The sequence below is a fragment of the Felis catus genome, chromosome D4 (assembly GCF_018350175.1).
Source record: "Felis catus isolate Fca126 chromosome D4, F.catus_Fca126_mat1.0, whole genome shotgun sequence".
NCBI lineage: Eukaryota > Metazoa > Chordata > Mammalia > Carnivora > Felidae > Felis > Felis catus.
Window position 1 is genome coordinate 87,991,335 of NC_058380.1, and position 25,545 is coordinate 88,016,879.

General features: G+C 45.7%; 1 protein-coding gene and 1 pseudogene across 12 annotated transcripts in view; both read right to left on the reverse strand.

Moving 5' to 3' along the window:
- FNBP1 (formin binding protein 1) overlaps positions 1-25,545 on the reverse strand; it is a 144,691-nt gene that overhangs the window by 20,349 nt on the left and 98,797 nt on the right. For 3 of the 12 annotated variants that reach the window (XM_023242839.2, XM_023242838.2, XM_045043317.1), the window contains 6 exons: positions 15,959-16,087; positions 14,624-14,770; positions 7,193-7,390; positions 6,081-6,263; positions 2,629-2,712; positions 77-91 (listed from right to left, as the gene is read on the reverse strand). In XM_023242839.2, coding sequence (XP_023098607.2) covers positions 77-91; positions 2,629-2,712; positions 6,081-6,263; positions 7,193-7,390; positions 14,624-14,770; positions 15,959-16,087 — 756 coding nt within the window. Of the gene's footprint in view, positions 1-76; positions 92-2,628; positions 2,713-6,080; positions 6,264-7,192; positions 7,391-14,623; positions 14,771-15,958; positions 16,088-24,032; positions 25,051-25,545 lie in introns of those variants that run through there. The other 9 variants (XM_023242849.2, XM_023242848.2, XM_045043319.1 and 6 more) reach the window with 8 other exon arrangements.
- On the reverse strand, positions 4,485-4,582 carry LOC111557637 (annotated as a pseudogene).

Sequence of the window (25,545 nt, forward strand, 5' to 3'; positions counted from 1 at the left end):
AAACACACACCAAAAAAAAAAAAAAAAAAAAAAAAGCTGATTAGATTCAGGACATGCATAGAATAATTGTGCTTACCAGCTTGAGAGAAAGCTTCATGTAAAAATTGAAGAGGTAACAGGGGAGAAAAAGAGAGAGAGACAACACATCAGAAGAAGAGGAACTCGACCAGTTCCACCGCATTAACATAGCACATAAATTCACCTGTCGCTTGTGCAAATGGCTTGCAGCGGATCTGTGCAAACGTTCACAAGAGGGGCTGGCCCCTGCCCAAAACCTTCTTTTAGCTGCCACGTTGCCAGGGCAGAGAATAAAGATAGAAAAGGAGAGTTTCTGTTCACAGTTCGGTATCGGTCACATCAGCCTGGATGGAGATGAGCGAAATTACGTTTGCAGTGGGTAACACATGCGGATAATAAAAGCCAAGAATAATCAGGTAGGCTTTTGTTCACCAAATTTCACATGGCATGTTTTACGCACAGCGGGGGTCTGGAGAGCAAGGACTTCCATAAGGTACAAGTAATCTATCCTAAGGAACTCTAATCACTGGCATTTCTTAGAGGCACCCACTCTCGAGTGGGTGAACGGGGGACCGGGGACCGGAAGTTGCTTGAGGAAACCACCCACAGGAGCCAGAAAGCCTCTCTGCACCAGGCTGGAGGCAGGACGTTGCTCTCTCCCACCTGAGCACCGCTCACCACCTCCTGCACCGTGGAAGGTGTATTCAGAGGCTCTCCATCCACTCTGAGCCCTACCCCCGGGGGTTACATAGCACTTGGGGAATTAACAGCAGCAGCTGCTCTGAAGGTTACCTTTAGGTAACCTTCTCAACTACCGAGGGACACTTACTCCTTGCTGTGGATTTCCTGGGAATTATCAGGACACAGCAGGTGCAATTCTGCTGGGCCTGCAGATTAGCAAAGGTATAGTGATTCCTCGACACAAAACAGATGACGAGGCATCTCCGAATTAGCAGACGAAACATTCGGTTCTTCGTTAACAGGGGGGACATGCTCTATGGCTATAAAGCAGTGTTTTGAGAGCGCAGTGCCTTTTTGCTTAGCTGTCGTCAATCCTAAAAGTTCCGGCAGCTGTAGTAGGATCAAAAAATATGTTGGGGACAAAGCACCGAAGAAAGGGCCCTTTGATTTTAAGTGGCGAGTGGGGAGGGTGTTAAAATTCCTTAGCCAGATTTAAAAAATCTTAAGATTAACTCAAAATGGACGCTTCTTTTTAAATAGGCAGGAAGCTTTTAAAGACATTGCCCTTATGGGGGAAAAAGAAAGACTTTGAAGGAAAGAAGTGGTCGGACAAAACTTTTGGGAGAACACGGTACACCCAGGCACACTCGCGACTGTCTTGTGCGCCCCTCCTGTGAGCTTTAGCACAGATCAGTTTGTCACGACTTGGGTTCTTTACAGACAACACCGGGTGCACAGCAGAAAACTTTGCGAATATCTTCCCTAGAAAGCACACTACCACCTACAGATGTCTCCTCACACGTTATCGTCTTCAATGCTGCTAATTCAAAGAACCGGCATTTGAACTTCATACATTACCTGCTCTCTATTCGGCTACTTCGGTCACTTATATATGTATGCGAGTTATGTATTCTTCCTTAAGCATCCCGAAAGAATTCTAACATCAAACCTCATGGCAGGGGAATACCACCACTTCTTCATAATGAAAACGAATCATGAAGACTGGAAACAAATCCGAGCACCAATAGGAAAATACCGAGTTTTCAAGACAAAATTCGATTTTCCGAAGTGGACAGTGATGGGTAATCTACATAAAGCACCAGCACAGTGCCACGTATTCTTGTAACGATTATTATAAACTGGTTTTCGGTGGTGAGTTGTAAGCCAGCCAGTTAGATCATTTAACATTAGAAACCGAATCATTTAAGAGAATCGTTTTCAAAGACGGCATTCAGTGCGCTGCGAGACACCCGGGGAACTAAGAAGCTGTCAGTTTCAGGCAACAAGTATGGAGCCTTGGAAGCCACACGTGTCAATAACACATGAGGGAACACAGAGCCAGCGGGTCCATGTGTTATTCTGCAGCCGCAGGTACTAACCTCAAGTACGAAGAAAGGGGACGGTGAAAATAAATACACGAGTAAACGTGTTTAAGGTCCATGGAAAGTCACGGTACTACTCTATGACCTTGCTCGTTGCTTCAGTGGTCGTTCCGGCTCTCCAAGCTTTATGGCATAACCCCCTTACGGATCCACCTGTTTCAGACCGGATCGTGAGCCCTCTTGCTACGCAACTGCCGTCCGTTAAGAGTATCCTTCTCCTGGGACCACGCTCTGTGGCTGCGCTTATGGGTGAGACTCTGCCGTAAAGGCGTATACCCAGGGACACCGTCTCAGACGGCCGAGCTCAGCTCACTGGCATTTTTAGGCAGTTTGGTGGTTATTGGGAAGTTGGGTTCTCTTCCCCCCTCCCACCCCAAGCTTTCCGGATGAAGGAGCTTGGGATTGCATTTATACTGAGAATTAGGCTTTTTCTGTGTCCAGGTCCGCCAGTGGAGAATTTCATTGCTGGGTCCCCAGTCTTGGTGCTGTCATAGGGGTTAGTGCCTGTGCTGTGACTGTATGACCTGGCCGACACATGGAAACTTACAACATAGTCCCTAGCTTCAAAAGCATACGTGGGCTTCCCTATCGTCCTCTTCATGAGTTCTTTGTGAAAACAGAAAGACTGAGTCTGCCAATAATCAGCAAGAGAACAAGATAAAATAAATAAAAAATTACAGTAACCATAAAACCGCAACATCTGACAAACGGTCGGTAAGGACTTTCCAAATCTTTTCATCCACTTTGATGGGATTTTTCCATGCAACGAACTCTCAAACGTGGGGGAAAATATGTCCATGTTTTAGATTTAGAAGGCCCTTGCCCAGCCCAGGAAAAGAAATCTTAATTTAAGGCAGTAAGATTACATCTGTAAATGGCAAACCGAGACCATACTTTCTAGTTTCATTTTTCTTACGGAAAGATGAAAACATGGCTAATCATGCTCAGGTGACCTGCTGTAGAAATGTTCAGTGAAACAGAATTTTCTTGCAGATGCCAACGGCTTCCAACACCCTTCCCTGGTAGGGTTGCTTTACATCCAATTTGTTAAAAAATAATACGTTAAAAAAAAATAAAATGAAATTTGTCTCCCCAAACTTCAGATTGCTTTTTATTTTTGAACTTCCTAATCGTACTCCGGTCACGAGTTTCCTTTTTCTTTTTCTTTCCTTTTTGTTGACTGCTACTTCCTGAAGGAAGGGTCATCAAATGTGACCTTTGCTAAGAGCAGACTGACCAAAAGTCGAGGGAGGCAGAAATATGTTTCTATTTCCTTACTGATGTTTCCAGTCTGTGTATGTGTGAGTTCACTCTCAGAAAAGCACACTCACTATTGAGGAGAAATTGTGTTAACCCTGTTTTTGCTGAGCACAGGTTTAAAGAGTAAGAAAGAAACTTCATTTTGCTGATGACCATTTTTTTTTTTAAAAAGGGAGTTTCCTTTAAATTTTCATAATAGCTGGTTTCTCATTTCACTGTGTTAAGTGTTAAATTTTTCCTAGCCATCTTTCCCGTACGCTTATTGATTACTGACATTCTTTGGTCTTTTCCGAAACATTCAGAGAACAGCATGAGACACAGATTCAGAAACCATTTGCAACCGACAGGCTGTGTGGTGTTGACAGAATGGAAGAGACACAAACAAACGGGAAACAATCCCGGATATTCAACATACTCCATTAGGAGATTCCACAAGACCGTGCAGAGGGGTTTATTAGAAATATAATAAATGAGCGCTCTGTAAAGGTTTTGGAAGTGGCCGAGATGGGTTAACAGACTTACAGTTGATGTAAAACTTTATACAGTCGAGCAAAAACACCCTGGCCAGATGTTGGAAATTCTTCCAGGAGTAAAAACGGGATGGACGGGAGTGTTAAAAGCCAGCCTGATCGAGCCAGGGATTGAGATCTCCTTATAGAGCTCAACGCGATCTGTCATCTATGTGATGCTATACTCTGCCTCCTAACAACGGCTCTCCTGAAGTCTTGCGGAAGTCAAATCTCTAATTCTTAACCTGACACGCTGGGTAACCTTAAAACAAAATAATCCCACCAACAATACAGATTCTTTGCATGCAACACTGGGATTCCCCGATGAAAGAAACTCTGCATATAAAGAAATAGGGGGGTTGTCCCTTGTTCTGTTTACTTATTTATTTTTAAAATATGGAACGCGCAGGGGCGCCTGGGTGGCTCACTCAGTTAAGCGTCCGACTTCGGCTCAGGTCACGATCTCGCAATCGTGAGTTCGAGCCCCGCGTCGGGCTCCACGCTGACGGCTCAGAGCCTGGAGCCTCCTTTGGATTCTGCGTCTCCCTCTCTCTCTGCCCCTCCCTCGCTCGTGTACTCACACTCGCTCTCTCTCTCTCTCTCTCTCTCTCAAAAATAAATAAATAAACATTTAAAAAAATGGAACGGTTTCATGATTTTGTGTGTCACTCTCACATAGGGACCACGCTAATCTCCTCTGTATCGTTCCAATTTTAGCAGGTGGGCTGTCCCTTGTTTTAAAAGGCAACAACTTAGTTGGCTGTTATTTACTTACACTCCTTTTTTACCCAAAGGAGGGGGAAGAGTAAAAATCATGTCGGTACAAGAACAACATCCCCCTGCCACCGGACGGCGATCCCCGAAGGTCAGGACAAAAGACCTTTACTGGATACGTCACCGCGCTATGTGTCTGTTTGCTCTTCATCGCCACACTTCACTCGTTATTCGTCATGAGGAGTACTGGGGGCGTGGCTTAGAGTCCACTGATCGGTTAGATTTATTTGGGAGGCTACGGCTGACTCTATCTATTCCAATCTTTTCCCGTAAACCACACTGGTATCTACTTTTGGTTCCTGGATCAATTCCACAAGACCCTGTGAGTGAAGCCAGGCAACGCTAATCAGCGTGGCAAACCGGAGTATAAATGACCGCCACTGGCGGGTCGACCGTGTGGTACCAGACTCTCCCTGAATGTGGTTGTCGCAAAACCTCGGCGTATGACGAGCGGGCTCTCTGGCTTTCATTCTGGCTCGCCGTCTTCCTAAGTTCATCTTTTTTTATGCCTTAGTTTTCTTGCCAGTAAGATAAGGAAACCTCGGTCCCTAGGTTCGGAGGGCGGCTGAAGGAAAAGTAAACGACCACACAGAACAGGGGCTGGTACATCACAAGCGCTCGATAAACGTCAGCGGCTTGTTACTTTCACCCTTTAAAGACAAATACTGCGTTTGGCCTCTTCCGGTCGACAGGTATTTTATCAGTCTTGTAAGTTCAGCCAAACAGCTAAAGAAACCACTGGAGGGGCGCCTGGGTGGCTCAGTCGGTTGAGCGTCCGACTTCGGCTCAGGTCACGAGCTCGCGGTCCGTGAGTTCGAGCCCCGCGTCGGGCTCTGGGCTGAGCCTGGAGCCTGCTTCCGATTCTGTGTCTCCCTCTCTCTCTCTGACCCTCCCCCGTTCATGCTCTGTCTCTCTCTGTCTCAAAAATAAATAAATGTTAAAAAAAAAAAAAAAAAAAAAAAAAAAAGAAACCACTGTAAACTCATGGCATCTCTGCCCTCCGAACCCTGAGGCTCAGCCCAGAGAGAAGTGCCTTGGCGACACTCAGGTGGTTTTGGGAATTAACAAGCAAGTATTTTCTGAGCGTACAGTGACTTCCAATTCCTCATCTCGTCTGCCACTGGCTTCAGAGAGCGAACCGAAGTTTTCCTTTTTTGGTAAGATATTAAGGACTTAGATGTTTTCAAAGGGAAGTGGAGAAAAGTCCTTCCGAAACGCGCGAAGGGCGCGCAGAACCCCGGGCTGGCTGGCTTTCCCTTCTTCTTTCCGTCCATTCTCCTTCCTCCTTCCTCCTTCCTCCTCCCCTCTTTCTAGCTACGAGGAATCACAGGCCCTTACGGTTTCACGTTACGGGCAAACACAACGGGTTCAACTCACAAACGAGATACGGTGACGCAGAGCCAAACACGCAACCCAAGCGCACGCGAGAGAGACAGGATTCCGGAGCGGAACTTACCCCACGCTTTAGGCTCCTGAAGCAGTGGATTTTGGGTTTGGAGGTCATGAACTCGTTGAAGCGATGGGAGAGGGGTTCCTTTTGCTGCTTGGGAGACTGGGGGCCGTTGGGAACAGCAGTGGGTAAGGCAGAGGCAGGGGGAGGAGGGGGAGGCTGATGGGGGGATGTTAAAAGGGACATAAGCTACATGTGAGAGACGGAGCAGTGACAGAGTAAAATCAGAAACAAGAAGATAAGACACAAAACAAAAATAAGCATCAAATCATATTGGAAATCCAAAGCAAGTACAACGCAAAACGATCGACTATCCCGGCCATGGTCCAAAAGAAAACACTGGGGCATGGGACGAAAGGGGAAGTTTTTAGTAAGTAGAAGCAACGAAAGAAGACCAAGGGATAGCTGACCAGCAGCTCATGCAGACTTTCCACATGCAAACTAGGGCTTCTGGTTAGTTACGCCAAACCCGTTAGAGCCAGAAGGGCCAAGACTTCTAACCCGCCTACGCTAACAGAGCTGAGCTTGGGGGGGAGAAAATGAAGGACCCGACAGCCTCGGCGAAGCACATAGCAAGTTATCCTGAGGCAAAAGCAGTCACGCGGCCTTGACCACAGCCGACACCCAGGTTAGAGCGGCCATGCGCCTGCGCATCACACTATCAAAAGAAAACGCAAAAAAATGGTCGTGGACGCACACAGGTTAACACGAGTTCAACACCGAGTTATTAACCCATGGAAGCGATTCCAATGAGATCTGCTGATAAATCGTTATCGGAATTCTGCGCGGTAACCCCTCTCCCAGCCGAGGCGACCGGGCGTCTGGGAGACTTAGCAGTGAAAGGCATGATGGGAAATGGCCGAGAGGTCAGTAGAGGTCAGGGTTAGCGTGGGCGACACGGTACAAAGTGGTAATGCATCGGAAGTCAGACAAATGGCCATGGCAAAGGTTCCACCACCACAGAGAAATGATGGTTCAAAATAAAACAGCCCACTAGCTTTTCTTTCTGCGTTCTGTTTAAAATTCTTTGCTTGTTTGTTTTTAAAGGCTTAACAGAGAAAGTCAAAAATCGCCACACTTTATAAAACTCCTTTCACACCGGGTCCTACCGTCAGTACCTTATTTTTTTTGATGAAGGGCCACAACTTTCCTTTGGATTTGCCACCAAATTTGAGCTCCGGTTTGCCTTCTCCTCTGGAATTCGAGAGGCTGTTATCTGACACAGTGCGCTTAATCGGCTGAGTGTAATCCTCAAATTCAATGTCCCCGGGAGGCTCAAAGCCGGATTTGTAAGCTTCTATGACCAGCTGCGAATCCTGAAATGACACCCACCAAACAGGAATGCATTTAAATACGTGCGAATACCTTTTACACAATGAATTATGATCATACAGCTGACCGCGTAAAGAATTTTGTCCAAATAAGGACTCACAGAATTGTATCTATATTGGTTAATAACAGATTTTTTTCTAGTAAAACATACATATTTTTTTCTTTTTCTCTTGTTAAAAGTTTGTTTAAATCTTTATTTATCTTTGAGAGAGAGACAGAGAACGAGCAGGGGAGGAAGAGAGAGAGAGAGAGAGAGAGAGAGCGAGCCTGAAGCAGGCTTCAGGCTCCAGGCTGTTAGCCCAGAGCCCGACGCGGGGCTCGAACTCACAAACCGTGAGATCATGACCTGAGCTGAAATCAAGAGTCGGGCACTTGACCGACTGAGCCTCCCAGGCGACCCTCCAGGAATATTTTTTTTTTTCAACGTTTTTTTTTTAATTTATTTTTGGGACAGAGAGAGACAGAGCATGAACGGGGGAGGGGCAGAGAGAGAGGGAGACACAGAATCGGAAACAGGCTCCAGGCTCCGAGCCATCAGCCCAGAGCCCGACGCGGGGCTCGAACTCACGGACCGCGAGATCGTGACCTGGCTGAAGTCAGACGCTTAACCGACTGCGCCACCCAGGCGCCCCAGGAATATTTTTATAACTAGAAAGACTAAGTGCCATTTGTAAAGGTATGTGTCTAATGGAGATGGGAGAATACTTTTAAGAACCACCTGTCCACATATGGAGAAACAAATACTAAGGAAGAATGACTTTGCTAAAAGCAGGAGGAAAAACATGAACGGCTGTTATGCAATTCCCTTGAAAACTACAGTAATACAAAAGTCTGGTTCTCACCAGAAATTCCTAAGGTAATTTAGCACCCCCCAAAGTCAAAGCCAAGAGGAGATAATCACTCTCATTTCTTTGGTTCATTGTGGTTCAGGGGTTTTAATTCATCGCGTGATTTTTCCTTATGTATGCATTTGTTCACAGTCCCAAAGGCAAGCTCCCTTCTGTTTTTCCTCTACTGTATCCCCAGAACCTGGATGGTGCCTGGGGAGAACCGTGGGCAACAAATGTTTGCTGAAAAAATCAATGAACTCTACGGCGTGCACGCTGCTAGGAACTCTGGGTGCCTCACCTTCTCAGGGTCAGAGAGCGCAGACAAACGTGTGAGGCAATCACAGCCATAATGTCATAGAAAGATAGACGTATACATAAAATCTCACAGGGGCGCCTGAGTGGCTCAGTCGGGTAAGTGTCTGACTTCAACTCAGGTCACGATCTCACGGGTCATGAGTTCGAGTCCCACGTCGGGCTCTGTGCTGACGGCTCAGAGCCCGGAGGCTGCTTCGGATTCTTGTCTCCCTCTCTCTCGGCCCTGCCCGCACTCACACAGTCTCGCTCTCTCTCAAAAACAGATAAGCATTTAAAAAGTTAAAGAAAGTAACTATAGAGAAGGCCATCTAGAAAGATCTCAGTTCTTTTCTTTTCTTTTATTTATTTATTTTGAGAGAAAGAGAATGAGGGACAGGCGCAGAGAGAGAGCGCGCGAGAGAGAATCCCAAGCAGGCACCACCCAGTACAGGGCTTGAACCCTCGAACCGTGAGAACATGACCTGAGCCAGAGTCAGACGCTTAACTGACTGAGCCGCCCAGGTGCCCCTGGGAAGATCTCAATTCTTTTTTTTGTTTGTTTTTATTATTTTAAAATTTTGTTTTAATGTTTATTTTTGAGAGAGGGAGAGACGGAGAGAGAGAGAGACAGAGCACGAGCGGGGGAGGGGCAGAGAGAGAGGGAGACCCAGAACCCAAAGCAGGTTCCAGGCTCCGAGCTGTCCGCACAGAGCCCGATGCGGGGCTCGAATTCACAAATCACAAGATCATGACCTGAGTGGAAGTCAGACGCTTAACTGACTGAGCCACCCGGGCACCCCAAGATCTCAATTCTTAATACAAGCCCACATTTTAGCAACTATTTTAGCTACTACCTACTTTGTAGATGGGCCATAGACTGCGGATTATCTCCTTTTTTTTCTTTTAATTTTCTTTAAATGTGTATTTATTTTTGAGAGAAAGGGGGAGAGAGAGAGAGAGAGAGAGAGAGAGAGAAAACGAGTGGGGAGGGGTAAAGAGAGGAAGACACAGAATCTGAAGCAGGCTCTAGGCTCTCAGCTGTGAGCACAGAGCCCAACGTGGGGCTCAAACCCGTGAACCATGAGATCATGACCTGAGCCAAAGTCGGACACCTAACCGACCGAGCCAGCCAGGCGCCCCAGACCACCTAACTTTTGACCTCTGAGATCTCTGAGACGTAGACAGGACAGGGCACCATTTTATGAAGACTCTTTAAAGGGATGGTGTGGGCCCTTCTCTATATTCTGCTTTCTGGAAGTCGGACGTGATGGCTGGAGCTCCAGAAGCCACGTTGAGTTTGAAGGTCACATCATCAAAAGCTGTGAGCTAAGAGGAACCCGGGTCCCTGAGGTCTTAGAGACATCTGTCCACGCCACGACTGGACCCTCTGCCTGCAGACATCCTTTACGTGACGGGGGAAACAATCCCCCTTGTGTAAGACACTACGCTTCTGGTCACACGCGGGGGGAGACGTATGCTAGCAGAGTCGGATCCACAAGCCCGGGTGTGCCAGTGAGCACGCCGCTGTGCTCTAGCGAAAACGTGGCCATGTGAAAATAAGTGGAAACTGACCTCACATAAATAAACCAGTGGGAACGCTTAAGTAATCATGTGATTCTGACACTGCATTAAGGGGGAGAGGGGACATCCGGTTTGTTGGGAGAGCTGGGGGCTTTAGGACCTCCCACCCCATTTAAATAAATAATCACCTCTTCCAAATCTTTGCTCAAACGTCACTCCTTGGTAGAATACCCCACAGGCACTTCTAACACCCTTTCCTACCTCATTTTCCCCCAAATGCTCATCCTGGTATTTTATTTTATTTTAGAGAGCACACAAGCTGGGGAGAGGGGGACAGCGGGGGGAGAGAGAGAGAGACAGAGAGAGGGAGAATCTTCAGCAGGCTCCGTGCACAGCGCAGAGCCTGACGCAGGGCTCGATCCGACGACCCTGGGATCACGATGGGAGCAGAAACCAAGAGTCAGATGCTCAAGTGACTGAGCCACCCGGGGGCTCTGCACTCATCCTGTTTCAACACTCGTTTACTTTGCTACTGTCCGTCTCCGACTTTAGAACTGTGCCTGGCACTTGCGAGCGAGTGGGCAGATCCAGACGTGTGCCAGCCACGGTGCTGGTTTTAGAAATAAAAAGAACAAGGGGGTGGGCTTAAGGGAAAGAACGTGGGTTTCGGAGGGCGTGACAGCGGCCAAACATGAACAGGCGGAGAGCGAGAGCGCGTGGTAAAAGGAAAAAGGGCCACGGACACAGCAAAGATCAAAGCAGCCGAATCTGCCGAAGAAGATAAACTTGAAACACGCTGCGAGAACAGGGCAGGCGGAAAGGAATGTGCAAGGAGAGGTGGTACACAGGGATTAAGGAATATCTCACCCTTGAGTTCTCAAAAAAAAAAAAAAAAAAAAAGCAAATTGAAACATTCATTCAAGGAACACCGAAGGTTGGGGGAGTAAGCCAGGCAGGTGACGGTCCAGGCAGAGGAACAGCAAGGTAGGAGCATCCTTTTGAGCTTACGAGGAAGACAGCATTGGGGAGAACAGAGAATAGGCGACGTGGGACGGATAAATGGGGAGGGAGGGCGTTCCAGATGGTTCAGGGCGTCGAGGCCCCAGTGGCTTTGATTTTTTCCGGGAGACAGAAGCCCTGTGAGGGCCCTGAGCAGAGGAGACATGTGACCTGGCTTATTGTTAAAAAAAAAAAAAAAAAAAAAAAAAAGAACCCTCTGGTCTCTGTGTTAAGAATGAACGGGGGTTTGGGGCGCCTGGGTGGCACAGTCGGTTAAGCGTCCGACTTCAGCCAGGTCACGATCTCGCGGTCCGGGAGTTCAAGCCCCGCGTCGGGCTCTGGGCTGATGGCTCGGAGCCTGGAGCCTGTTTCCGATTCTGTGTCTCCCTCTCTCTCTGCCCCTCCCCCGTTCATGCTCTGTCTCTCTCTGTCCCAAAAATAAATAAAAAATGTTGAAAAAAAAAATTAAAAAAAAAAAAAAGAATGAACGGGGGTGGGGGACAAAGGTGGAAGACTAGTTAGACATCTCCTGCAGTCATCCGGGCTCCTCCTGCCCAATCCGAGGTCATGGAGATCTTGGATCAGGAGAGGTGGTGAGAAGGGTGTGGGTTCTGAAGGGAAAGCCAGCAGGATGGACTGGTAAGTTGAAGCAGGTGTCAGAAAGGGGGCGTGGGGGCGGACATCAAAGATGATTCCAAGATACACGCCACCGGAAGGACAGAAATGCTGTAACGGAGGCAGTGCGGACCCCGGGAGGCGCGGGTGTGGCCAGACAGGTCTGGAGCTCCGTTTTGGGTACACTAAGCTTGAGGAACATACTGGACCTCCAAGAGGAGAAGCCACTGGGCAACTGAATGAATGAACCTGCGGTGGAGGGGAGAGTCCAGGCTGCGATCGTAACATGTGTGATTCATACTTGCGATGGGACTTAACGCTCCAAGAGTCTACGGATCGCTCCAAGGAGTCAATGGGCAGAGTTCAGAGATCCGAGATCAAAGCCCGGGGGTACTCCCCGTTCAATGGTAAGAAGAAAGAAAAACACGAATAAGCAAAGGAGACTGAGGCAGTGAGGAAAAGCCATCACGTTATGGTTTCCTGGGAATCACGTAAAGGAAGAGTAAGTAGGGGGGTGGCCGAGTGGGGGCCGGTGCTCCTAATACTTCAAGTACTTGAATAAGAACTTGAATGAAGACCTAGAAAAGACCCTCGGAGGGGCGCCTGCGTGGCTCAGTAGGCTGAGCGTCCGACTTCGGCTCAGGCCGTGATCTCACGGCTTCTGAGTTCAAGCCCCGCACCGGGCTCTGTGCTGACGGCTCGGAGCCTGGAGCCTGCTTTGGATTCTGTGTCTCCCTCTCTGCCCTTCCCTGCTCATGCTCTGTCTCTCTCACTCTCAAAAATAAACATTAACAGAAAGAAAGAAAGAAAGAAAGAAAGAAAGAAAGAAAGAAAGAAAGACCCTTGGATTTAGCAACATTAAAGGTCACAGGTGACAAAGAATTATCAGTGATATAATGGAAAACAAGGATCCCATAATGGGAGAAATATCCTATAAATCCAGCGGGCTCACAATTTCTCAGATAAAACCCATAAAGGGAAACCCATCCTTCAGACATGATCTGATAAATTTCAAGGAAATTTCAAGGAAAAAGAAATTTCCAAGCTTCTTACTATAAGAAATTTAAACCAGGCTTGTTTCAGATTTTCATCAATGCCAGAAGTAATGAAGCTAAGGAAAAAACTCAAGAACTGACCTCACTTCGAAAAAGTTTTTTAATGTTTATCATTTTTTTTTAAATTTTTTTTCAACGTTTTTATTTATTTTGGGGACAGAGAGAGACAGAGCATGAACGGGGGAGGGGCAGAGAGAGAGGGAGACACAGAATCAGAAACAGGCTCCAGGCTCTGAGCCATCAGCCCAGAGCCCGACGCGGGGCTCGAACCCACGGACCGCGAGATCGTGACCTGGCTGAAGTCGGACGCTTAACCGACTGCGCCACCCAGGTGCCCCAAATGTTTATCATTTTTGAGAGAGAGAGAAAGAGAGGGGTGGGGAGGGGCAGAGAGAGAGGGAGACACAGAATCGGAAGCAGGTTCCAGGCTCTGAGCACAGAGCCTCATGCGGGGCTCGAACTCATGAGCCGCGAGATCACGACCTGAGCCGAAGTCGGACACGCAACTGACTGAGTCACCCAGGCGCCCCATTACTATTTCCCTTTAAAAGGTCCCTCCCCATAGTATTTTATTGGTGACCGTTGACATTTTAAATAGGGAGATTAGAAAACGCCTCACGGAGACTTGATTTCCCTCTCTGAGCCAGGCATCGATGAGCCACCATCGATGAAATTGATGAAGCAATGGCAATAAGGAAACGGAGCAGGCACTTGTTGCATGGAAAAACTTGACTGCTGGACGCAAGCCCAGTCACGTGTGTCTAAACTGTCTTTCCCTTCAGATGCTTAAAGGAGATAAAGAAAACCACCATCAAATAAAGAAATTTTCAGCTTCAGGAAAGGATGGTTTGATCACTTGTGACTCCATGTGGGCACAACGTAGTTCTGTGAGGGAAACACCATTAATTCAGAAGCATCAGTAATTTTCCCCCCAAAAGTTGGCTGAACTCCCTGAAGAAGAGGGCTCTTGGCAAATAGATTTACTAAAACAGAGGTCGAGGAATCCTAAAATGAAAAAAATATGCCGGCTACTGGAACTATTCCCCCTAAAAACACTCACCATTTAACACATTTGGAAGTATTTCTGCACATTGGATTGACGAGAGTTTTTTGGTTTTTTACACACATGGCCTTAAATGGTAACACACATATTCTCAGAGCAATGAAAAATCTACATGCTGAGATATGTTCATACAGAAAAGACGGCTTTGATCCCTCGCCTGGACTCATTTTAAGACACTCGTATGACAAGGAAGACTTACGACATCGCTTTTTGTTCAATATTTGGTTTTGCAAATTAATGAATGTTTGTAAAAGCCTATGCTGGGTGTTCTAGTTGATACTTTTATTGAGGGAAAACAGGTTTCTAGGAAAGGAATCCAAACGAATGACACTGGCCCTAAGCAGTGTTCTCAGAAGGAGACGGTGTTGCCCTATAGGGGACATTTCGCAACGTCTAGAGACACTTTTGACCATTACAACTTGGGAAGGGGTGCTTCCAGCATTTGGTGGGTAGAAACCAGGGATGCTTCTAAACACCCTTTAGTGCTCACGACGGGCCCCTACGATAAAGAACTACCTGGCCCGAAACGTCAGTAGTGCCTTAAAGAACCAGATCCCGATGTGGGGGGTTATTCAGCCAACTGACAAGAAAGCCATTTAATTCTGCGATGTCTCAGACTTATCTGTGTCTCCCACAAAAGAAGTTTGAGAGCTGAATCCAAAACCCTGAGGGATGAAGAGAACACTCGAAAGCGGTGTAACGACTGCTCAAAGTACTGGTGATCACGGGAAGCAACTCCCCACCGCGAGATGACCCAGTGAGGTCGCTGGAGGCGGTGGCGAAGAAATGGTGGAACCAGAGATACTTGGTTGTAAGTTAAGTCCAAGCTACAATACTTACATTCTTCTGATCAATCGATTCGGCCGCCTTTACTATTTCATCCAAGCATTTCCCAATGATCGGAATCACCTGCCGATCAACTTCTGCGTAGGTCTTCATCGACTCCCCAATCCTCAGTATCCTCCTTTCCTCCATCTCCTGTATTTTCTGCAACATTAGATTTTGTATGAAGTTAACGTAGTCCACTCTTACTTACAGAAGTTGCCTTCAGTGATGCTGTTACCTCTAGCAAACAGTCTAGGAGGGAAACAGGTCCATCGACAGGGTTCGAGCTAGACAATCATTGTAACTATTGCCTCCACATTCACCAGCTGTACACGTTATTTTATGAATCGTTAGGCTGCCCAAATGTATCCAGTAAAACCTTGGATCGCGAGTAACTTTGTTCCGCACGTGCTCCACGAGACCAGCAAACATCTCTAATAAACTTTAACCTGATAAACGAGCGACGCCTTGCAAACGAGTAGTACGCGATGCCGAGTGTCACAGGATCACAACTGAGCCAATGGTTCCTAAAACTCGCTTTGATACACGAGTGCTTTGGATTGCAAGCATGCTTCTGGAATGAATTATGCTCGCACACCAAGGTTTTACTATACTTTATAGGATTCCATTCCAGCTTCATTGAGAACCCCAAACTCAAGTGCTTTTATCGGCGATACATTTCAGACAATCTCTTCTGCCTTTGATCCCCTACTTCACTCTTTACCAAAAGCCTGGCGTTAGTTAACCGCCTCAACCCAACACAGGCCGAGATGTCACTGGTGTATCTTCCTTCTACAAGCTGGAGCTTCTTGTTTGCTGTGTGCGTAGACACTAAGACGCAAATACTTGTCATCTTCCCTACAACTGGACACAAGTCGTAAAAGATTCCCAAAGCGGGAGAACACGTATGCATCTTTCTTCATGCCATTTCCGACAACCTAAAGTAGCCCAAAGAGAAACGATCCAGAGAAAAGTTCTGTCCTTTGTTCAAATCCTACAACCTTAGGAATTCCGCTAGGACTCCTAAGGTTAAGTTGGCATTTCAGAACCAGAACTGTCCTTTCAGCGAAAAGGGCACTAATCTAAGAATTGCAAATTCTCAAACTGGCCAAGAAAGGCTGCAGGTACCAACCGAGGACGTCTGGAAAGGCCAAGTGATTAACCTTGAGGCTAATGTTCTAGCTCACCTTGGTGCCAGTCAAGGCTTGATCCGGACGCTTTAAAAAATGGCTTCAGTGCCAGGAAATTTAGAACTCTATATAAATACTCAGCATATAAGCCCAGCCATCGTGATTCCAAGGCAACGTGGCTCTCAAAGCAAGGCCACCTCGGGAGGTCTGAATCACTTACCTGAAATATGTTGGGGATGTGCGTATGGTAATATTCGTGCTGCTCGTGGTTGAACTTCTGGAGAATTGACGAGTAATCGGCTCTGCTGTCCTCGGCCATTTGGTGACGTACTTGAGCTTGCTGACGTGCCTTGGGGCCAAAAAATGAGAACACCCCCATGTTTAATGAACACAGTAAAGGGCCTTGGACCGCAAACCGGAGGGATCTGCAGCCAAACTGACCTCAAATGTGTTATATGTAGCAGGTGTTAGTTTCTAGAAATTGTTTAGAATTTGAATTTGGCTTAGGTAAGGATGTGAACCCTAGTTTCTCACAAGCCCTACCATTCTCTATTGTCTTAACTTGGCATTACTTTCTAGTTCAACACAAGCACCGCTATTCTGTATTGTCTGCACTTGGCCCAGTTGACGTATTTATGTCACCTAGACGGCCCTTGTGGGAACTTGCTTCTCTATATATCTATATTGATCCATATAGTTTTTTGAGGAGGGGATGGGGGAATCCGTAATTTTTTTAACTCAATTCTCAATGGAGTTCATGAATTAAAAAGGCATATGAACCACTGATCTATATGTATATGGACCTTTTCTAAAACTCACCACAATGTTTGTGATTATTTTTATTTAAAAAAATTTTTTTAAGTAATGTCTACGCCCAACACGGGGCTTGAACTCACAACCCGGAAATCAAGAGTCGCATGCTTCACTGACTGAGCCATGGAGGTGCCCAGGTGTTTACTTTTAGTATATCAAGTATACAGTTTAGGGGCACCTGGGTGGCTCAGTCGGTTGAGTGTCCGGCTTTGGCTCAGATCATGATCTCACAGTTTGTGAGTTCGAGCCCTGCATCCGGCTCTGTGCTGACAGCTAGGAGCCTGGAGCCTGCTTCTGATTGATTCTGTGTCTCCCTCTCTCTCTGCCCCTCCCCCGCTGGTGCTCTGTCTCTCTCTCAAAAATACACATTAAAAAAAAACTTTTTTAAAGTATACAGTTTAAAGAAGCAGTAAATGTGCCACCCTCTTTGTGTTTTTGTCTGTATATGTACATGTATGTGCTATTTTGTATTCTACTGCATTGATTTTCTCCTAAATAATCAACAATAAAATTCATACATTTTTCTCTCTTTTTTAAAAAAAATTTTAATGTTTATTTTTTTAATTAAAAAAACTTTTTTTAACGTTTATTTATTTTTGAGACAGAAAGAGACAGACCATGAACGGGGGAGGGTCAGAGAGAGAGGGAGACACAGAATCCGAAACAGGCTCCAGGCTCTGAGCTGTCAGCACAGAGCCCGACGCGGGGCTCAACCTCACGGACCGTGAGATCATGACCTGAGCTGAAGTCAGACACTTAACCGACTGAGCCACCCAGGCGCCCCAAATGTTTATTTTTCATTTTTGAGAGAGAGAGACAGAGCATGAGCAGGGAAGGGGCAGAGAGAGAGGGAGACACAGACTCCAAAGCAGGCTCCGGACTGAGCTGTCAGCACAGAGCCCAACGCGGGGCTCGAACTCACGAGCTATGAGATCACGACCTGAGCCGAAGTCCCAATGCCCAACTGACTGAGCCACCCAGGCGCCCCTTTGTTTCTCTTTTCTAATTCACGTTTTGGTTAATCATACACTTGCAAGAAAGGGGCAATCGTTGATGAATTACAGAATCGATATAATAATAATTATTTTAAATATTATATATAATATAATAATAATAATGATTATTATTATTTTAAAGCTCAAACAAGAATGTCTGTAAACTGGGAAATCATCCACAAGCACCGCCGATTGTTACGCTGCTGATCCCACCTTGGATTCATCTAGCACTCTCGAGATGTCTTAAGCAATATGACCTCATGAATCTCTAACGCAGCCTGAGGTTCGCGCGGGGCAAACACTCCCCCCTCCCACCCCCCCGCAGACAAAGAGGTGGCTTGGCCTGCAGGTGACACGACCACTGCTACTCGGGGCCAAAAACACACCAGGAAGAGGGCCCTGTTCCAGCAAAACCCAGGGAACATTCCCGTTTGTTTTCCATTTTGCTTTGTGTTACTAAACCCCACAGTTTTCAAAAGGGACGAAAGAGAACACGGACACGTTCAACTGCAAAAGCGATGCCCCACTTTCGGTCTGACGGCTGGCCCCGCCCACTATCAGACTTGCGGCCTCGCGCTGTCCTTTATGGCTTCCTGCCTCTGTGACTTGAAGGCTCCACCTGAGTTTTCACTTCCTTGACACATTTCACTCATCTGCGCGTTGGTCAAGGCCCAAGGTGCTCATTCAGAGCTTGCTTCCTTTATTTTCTTCTCAAACGAAGGTTAACAGGACGAGTCTTTCCAAACCGATTTCCCTATTACCTGGGGCTTTGCAGTTTCTCAGGGCTTTGAGGGATCTCAACACCATTTTCTCCACGTCTCGCGTTCCCTTGGTTAGTTCGACTGCCACGTTCTTCCTCTTTGTCGGCACCCTGTTAACTCCCTTCCTGACCATACGCTCTGGCGTCTGCTTCTGTGTCCACTAGTAAATATTTTAAGCTGGTCCCCCAAATGTGAAGATCCTGGCCACCCTCAAAAATCCCTTCCAATAGACACTAGCCCTCCTCTGTGTAGATAATAGCTTTCCCACCTACGTGCGTGCCATCTGTCCCCCTAACGCTTCTGACACAAAAATCCTTTTAACTCTTTCGATTACTTAAGGGTTTTTATCATTTATCATCTTGTTGTGAATGTGAAGAAAAAAAAAAAAAAGAACCCAGGAAATTCCCAGGTAGACCTCAAACTTCTAAAAAAGTCTCTATTTCATTTACATACCTTTCTCAAAAATTCAAGGCAGGGGCACGGGGTGGTGTTTCCTCCCCTCCTTTGTAAGCCAGATGGAGTCCGCTTTATTTTGGAGAAATTATTCTACCTGGGTGAATTTTTATTTATTTTTTTTCAATATTTATGTTGAGAGAGGGAGGGATGGAGAGCGAGCAGGGGAGGGGCAGAGAGCGAAAGGGGGAGAGAGAATCCCAAGCAGGCTCCGCACCGTCAGCACGGGGCTGTTGCCGCGCTTGAACCCATGAACCATGAGATCATGACCTGAGCTGAAACCAAGAGTCGGATGCTCAACCGACTGAGCCACCCAGGCGCCCCTGGTGAATTTTTAAAATAGCTTAAGTTCTGAAACAGAGAGCAGAACGTCATCCTTAGGCACGCGTAAGTATGTACGTACACACATGTGCGCGCGCGCGCGCACACACACACACGCACAGAATCAAGCTTCCGGACGATAAACCCATTCTTCTCAATCCCAGCAACCAGCTGCTTGGAATTAATTCCCACTTTGGAATCCCGGGCCCGGGCATGTGCCATCGTTCCGACCAAGTTTTACTATGGAAAATCTATTTTTGATAGGTTTATTTTGTTGGGTTTATTTTGCAATGGAACTTAAGAGTCTCTCTCCAGGGGTGACTGGGTGGCTCAGTCGGTTAAGCGTCCGACTCCAGCTCAGGTCATGATCTCACGGTTCGTGGGTTCGAGCCCCGCGTCGGGCTCTGTGCTGACAGCTCAGAGCCCGGAGCCTGTTTCGGATTCTGTGTCTCCCTCTCTCCCTGCCCCTCCCGCACTCATGCTCTGTCTCAAAAATAAATAAACATTAAAAAAAATTTTGTTTAAAAAAGCATCTCTCTCTAAAACTAGAGTCGGGTCAGTTACTCATGATTATAAATACATTAAAAAAAATATGTTTAAACGTGCTTTGAAAAACTTATCTGGAGTAACCGGTTAAGTAGCTAGAAATTTTAAGAGGGTATCTCCCAGACTAAGGCTAACTGAAGATCAGAAGCGTCCTTATTTCTATCTCTGTGTAAGTCAGTCTAAAAATAGCGACTATTATCTTAAAGAGATACTTCCTTCCCAAACCAGACCATACGCCGTATCTTGCAATTCAATTAAAGTTCTCGTTCTAAGAATACAAGCCAGCGCATCTTATAGCGACATGACCGTAGGGCAGAAGTTCAGAGGATTTTTTTTTTATGAGTCAGTCACAGAATTTAGAGAAAATATTCTAAAAAAGTCCAGCATGACCACAAGTGCCTGAGGCTGTAAATCACAGCCATCTTTGAATAAGGGTCTGGACCACTTTCACTGTCAATCAGAAAGGCTGAATTTAAACTTGAGAATTTCCTTGGCCAACCCTCGGGAATCTCCCCAAATGAATCCGCACAGGCCTGCGTGTGTATGCTCAGGCATGACTTCACAGCTCGGTGGTTTCTCCACCCAGCCCCTTCTACTGTCCTATGGAAACACAGCTGGATTGCCTCAAAGGTCAGAGGTGGAGTTTCTAAATAAAGAAGACAATATTTTAGAAACCGAACTGCCGTCCGAGGCTTCGAAACCCTAATGGGTTTAGAGATAAAAATACTGTAATCCATTTAGTTAGTTAAATTTAGACGATTCGCACTGGCCAAAATGTGCAGCCATTTGCTGTTCAGTGCAGTGTTATTCTCTCCCTTAATATTTCAGATATCGAGGGACAGAACGACACTGCTGGCCGAGTCCCCGTTGTCACGAGCAGAGAATACAGGGTGTATTAAGAAACTCGTTCGCTTTCACGTGGGGAACATGGCCGATCTGCTTAACAAATGATACCTTCTGTCTTTTACCAGCTGCTCGTGGCTTCTGACCTTTTCACAAAAATGGGCAAATACGCACTCGTTCCATTTATATATTTATTGTTAACAAGCAGAGAGACTGGTTCCTTTTTTTAAGCAACAGTTAAATGACCTCAGACCTCCCAGATCGACAGGCAATGCTGCTCCTTAAGTGAGAAACCATTTAGTGCAGCGGTGCTCAGAGGTTTGGGGAAGCCGTCTTCTCGTTTGTTAAAAGCGTGTAATAGAACAAATTTGAAAGGCCCATCCTTTCCTAACCCCAAATCTGGGAACGGCAAAGAGGAATATTTGGCATTTACCACTGGGAGCTCAAACGACAGTAAGTGTTCTCCAGAGCACCTGCGCTTGTGATGTTTATTTCATTATTTTATTCATTTATTTATTCTTAGAGATTTTTTCCTTTTTAATGTTTTTTATTTATCTTGAGAGAGAGAAGGGGCATGAGTCGGGGAGGGGCAGGGAGAGACGGAGAGAGAGGATCCCCAGAGGGGCTCGATTTCATACGAGATCATGACCTGAGCCGAAATCAAAACTTGGGACACTGGGGGCGCCTGGATGGCTCAGTCGGTCGGGCCACCGACTCTTGGTTTTGGCTCCGGTCATGATCTCACTGTTCGTGAGTTTGACCCCCACGTCGGGCTCCACGCTGGCAGTGCGGAGCCTGCTTGGGATCTCTCTCTCCCTCTCTCTGCCCATTCCCTGCTCACTCTCTGTCTCTCTTGAAATAAATAAAACTTAAAAAAAAAAAAAAGTCAGACGCATAACCAACTGAGCCACCCAGGTGCCCCAGTGTTTTCTTTCTTTCTTTTTTAGTGGTTTTTAAATTTATTTTTGAGACAGAGAGAGACAGAGCATGAGCAGGGGAGGGGCAGAGAGAGAGGGAGACACAGAATCGGAAGCAGGCTCCGGGCTCTGAGCCGTCAGCACAGAGCCCGACGCGGGGCTCGAACCCACGGACCGCGAGATCATGACCCGAGCCGGAGTCGGACGCTCCGCCGACTGAGCCACCCAGGCGCCCCTCCGATGTTTCCTTTCATTAACATAAAAAGAAGCCAAACGTATTTTAGGCTGGACAGAAAAGAGGACTAAATCGAGATGTTATTCGGAATCACCATTTGGTATCCCTGCCAGGCTACCCACCATTATTATCCAGTAGCTGGCGACCCGAGGTAGCTCCACTGTTGGGGGCAAGACGGGCCGGACCACTACCACCAGGATCGAGCCAGATGGCTGGATGGCCTGGGCTGAAGCCACAGCATGGATCCAGTGGGGCTCCTGGCTGCAAATTCACCCATCTTCAAACTATCTCAGCCGCTGACTTAATATCACAGATAAAACTGGGGCGCCAGGCTGGCTCAGTTGGTGGCGCGTGCGACTCTTGATCTCTGAGTGGTGAGTTCGAGTCCCACCGTAGGCATAGAGATTACTCAAAAAAAAAAAAAAAATCCTAAAAAAATATACTGCGGATCAAGTGACAACCTACACATTTAAAGACCTGGGTTCTCTGCCTCTGTCCATCCTCTTTCACCTGATTACAAAAATTTGCTTGCTGCAAATGATTCCGATTTACAGAACTCCGCGGTTTAGAAGTAAAAGTCCCTGCACATTCAAACCCTCGGACAATCGCTGGGAACATGACAACCTGGAATCCTTCATTTGTGAACCGTGCTAACTACTGAGAGGAGGTAAGACAGCCTGGGGCAAGTCACTGGAAAATTCCAGAAGCACAGCTGCAGTGCTTCTAAATGACACCAGCACATTACAACGGCCCCCAATCGACAGCTGGCAAAGCTGTTCACCATATTCTCAGAGTGGCAAAGAGCCCTAAGCACTAGACACGCTTCCTTTGGACCCGGCTGGGTTCATGCGAAGTACACACACTGTGGCAGCAAACGAGGGAGGAAGAGGCCACTGAATACTCTGACCTATTTTCTGGGTATTTTCGAGATGCATAAAAACAGCAACCAGTTGAGAATCCCTGAAAACTTTCACTGTTATACTGGATGTCTCTAGGACTTGTCTGTGATTAGGAGGCGAACTCATGTTCCCTAGTCCTTGACTTAGCAATTCTACTTATGGGAAGTCATCCTAATGAAATTCTTTTATTCATTCATTCATTCATTCATTCAGTTATCTCCACACCCAATGTGGGGCTCAAACTCATGACCTTGACTAAGGTCAAGGGTCGCAGGCTACACTGGCTGAGACAGCCAAGAGCCCACTGCCCTGCCAATGAAATCACTTTAAATGTCCACCAATGATGTTCATCACAGTATTATTTACACTAGACGATAATTTGAAACAAATGCTCAGTAATGTGATTGGTTAAATATATGTCATATCCTTGATGGACTAAAGTGTAGCCTGCTTAAAAAAAAAAAAAAGTAAGAGCACTTAATGATTCGGAAAAGTCAAAGCTGTATGTGATCTAAAAAAAAATGTTAAGGTTTCCAAACAGCATTTACAGCATACTTTGGTGATTGTAAAAATAAAACATTAATAATTAACAGTGATCGCTTCTGAAAAGAGTGATTAAGAAATATTTTATTTTGCCGAAAAGATTAAAGAAACACATTCTAATGGTGAATTCCAGAAACTTAAAGATGGAAGAGGTATGGCTTGCCTTTGAGAGAAAGAAAGAAAGAAAGAAAGAAAGAAAGAAAGAAAGAAAGAAAGGGAAAGAAAGAGGAGAGGAAAGGAAAGGAAAGGAAAGGAAAGGAAAGGAAAGGAAAGGAAAGGAAAGGAAAGAAAGAAAGAAAGAAAGAAAGAAAGAAAGAAAGAAAGAAGAAGGGAAGGGAAGGGAAGGGAAGGGAAGGGAAGGGAAGGGAAGGGAAGGGAAGGGAAAGGAAAGGAAAGGAAAGGAAAGTTCTAAAAAGATAATGTAGTAGGAAGGATACTAACAAAGGAAGAGATGAAAATTTTCTCTGTCTGGAGCAGTGTATGATAAATGGCATTGGTTAAATTTCCCAGCAAACTGTTGCATCGAGAATACATTTTCAAGTTCAAGACTAAGAATGCATTTAAAAATTCCTACTCAGACAGAGTGCTGGGAGTTTTTGTTGGAGACTTCCAGGCCGGGGACTTGTCAAAACAATGAGTCTGTCTTTGATAAATTATAAAGGCAGCTAAAATACAAAACAGAGAAAAACTTCAAAATAAGTTAACCAAAGAAATATGCTTGAAATATTTCAGCAATTTCCTGGTTCTTTTTTAACAGTCTTACAACTTCTAGCCCCAGTGTATTATAAGTTACTTTGGTCCACAGTCACTGAAATAGAAGGAGAGAACACAGAAAAGATAGCAAATGAGACCAGCATCTCAATCCCACATGGGCCATTCAGTTGCTAAACAGTTGTAAGAAAAGGCCTTCTGTTCCCCTATACCCTGGTTGCCTTATTTGAAAAAGAGAATTGGAAATATCTATTTACCAAAGGTGAGCGACCATTTCTGCTGAAAGGGAAGCCAATGCTGATAGCGTTCATCTTGATGTTGGCACAGGCCCAAGGTAGGCTAGTGAAACATTCGGCATGAGCTCCGAGATCTTGTTAAAATATAAATCGTGGTCTCCAAGACTCGACCCCCTTCTCTTCCCTTGTTTCTAAGGCATGGTCATTGGCAAGAAACTTGCGTTTTCAGCTGTGGCAGGGTGGAAATTGACTACCTCTTTCTCTTCTCTCTCTCCCCTTAATAAATAATCTCACCCCAGAATATGACACTCACAAGGTCTCACATGAGTACAGCTGAAGATGACAGCCCGGATTCTAGAAAGTTAATGCCCAAATGACCTCTCTTTATGGCTGTGGGGTTCCTGTGAAGAACAAAAATACTAAAAGCCCTTTTAATGCAGTTCTAGAAAAGATCGGTTCCTCAGAAGAGGACAAAAATTAGTCACGTTACATACCCCAGGGAAAGAATTAAATACATGCATCCTGTTCTGAAGAAATCTGATGTATTTGGCGGTAGGTTAGCAGCTGTTCGTCCTTAGTACCGAGTGACAACAGACGTCTAACCAGTAAAGTTTAATACTAAAAAGCTGTCATGTGGTATTCAGCATATACACTCAATTCGTTCAAGATGTAAGACCACAGGTTTGTTTTTTATTTTAATCTCGGTGTTCATTTTTTCTGCTTTTCTTTAAGTTGGGTGACACCTAACAAAACTTCTCTAGTGACAGAGAAGACAGCTAGGAAGTTTGTTAAGGTCTTTGGCTATGGGGTGGAGTGGAGGAAGTGTGTCCTCTGAGAAACAAAATCTTAAACTTGTATATATTATACAGATGGTACAAGAACTCCCGACCCAAGTAATTAACATAAAAATTGGTCCCAGGTTGTCTGGAAGAAACCGATATAAAACCTTGCTGGGTTTCACCTAATCCTGCTTTTATGGGATTCTCAGAGAAAAAACCATCCCCATTGAAGGCATGTTCATATAAAAAAGACCATAATAATCACAAATGCACAAGGAAATAAACCACCATGAGAGGTGATACAATAGAGAGAAAAATTATCAGCATAAGAACTTGAAGTAAAAGAACAATTTGGAAGAAAATATAAAACAGGAATATTTAAAGTAAAGACATAAAAGAAGCAATAGAACTCAGAAGAAAATAGTAAGACATTATGAAAATGAAGCATATATGAAAAAGAACCAAATAGAACTTCTGGAAATAAAAAAATACGGTCACTGAAATTTGAAAGCTTAACAGATGAGTTAAATAATAGAATAACTGAAGAGAATTCATGAAGTAGCTGAGAAAGTTACACAAAATGTAATATACAGAGATAAAGAAAGGGAAGGAATGGAAACGAAGTTAGAAGGCATGGGGAATAGGATGAGGAGTTTCACACACATCTACGAGGAGACCCAGAACCAACAATTTGAGAGAATGAAACCCAGGCAACATTTGAAGAGTTACTACCTGAAAGCTCTTCCTACATTGAC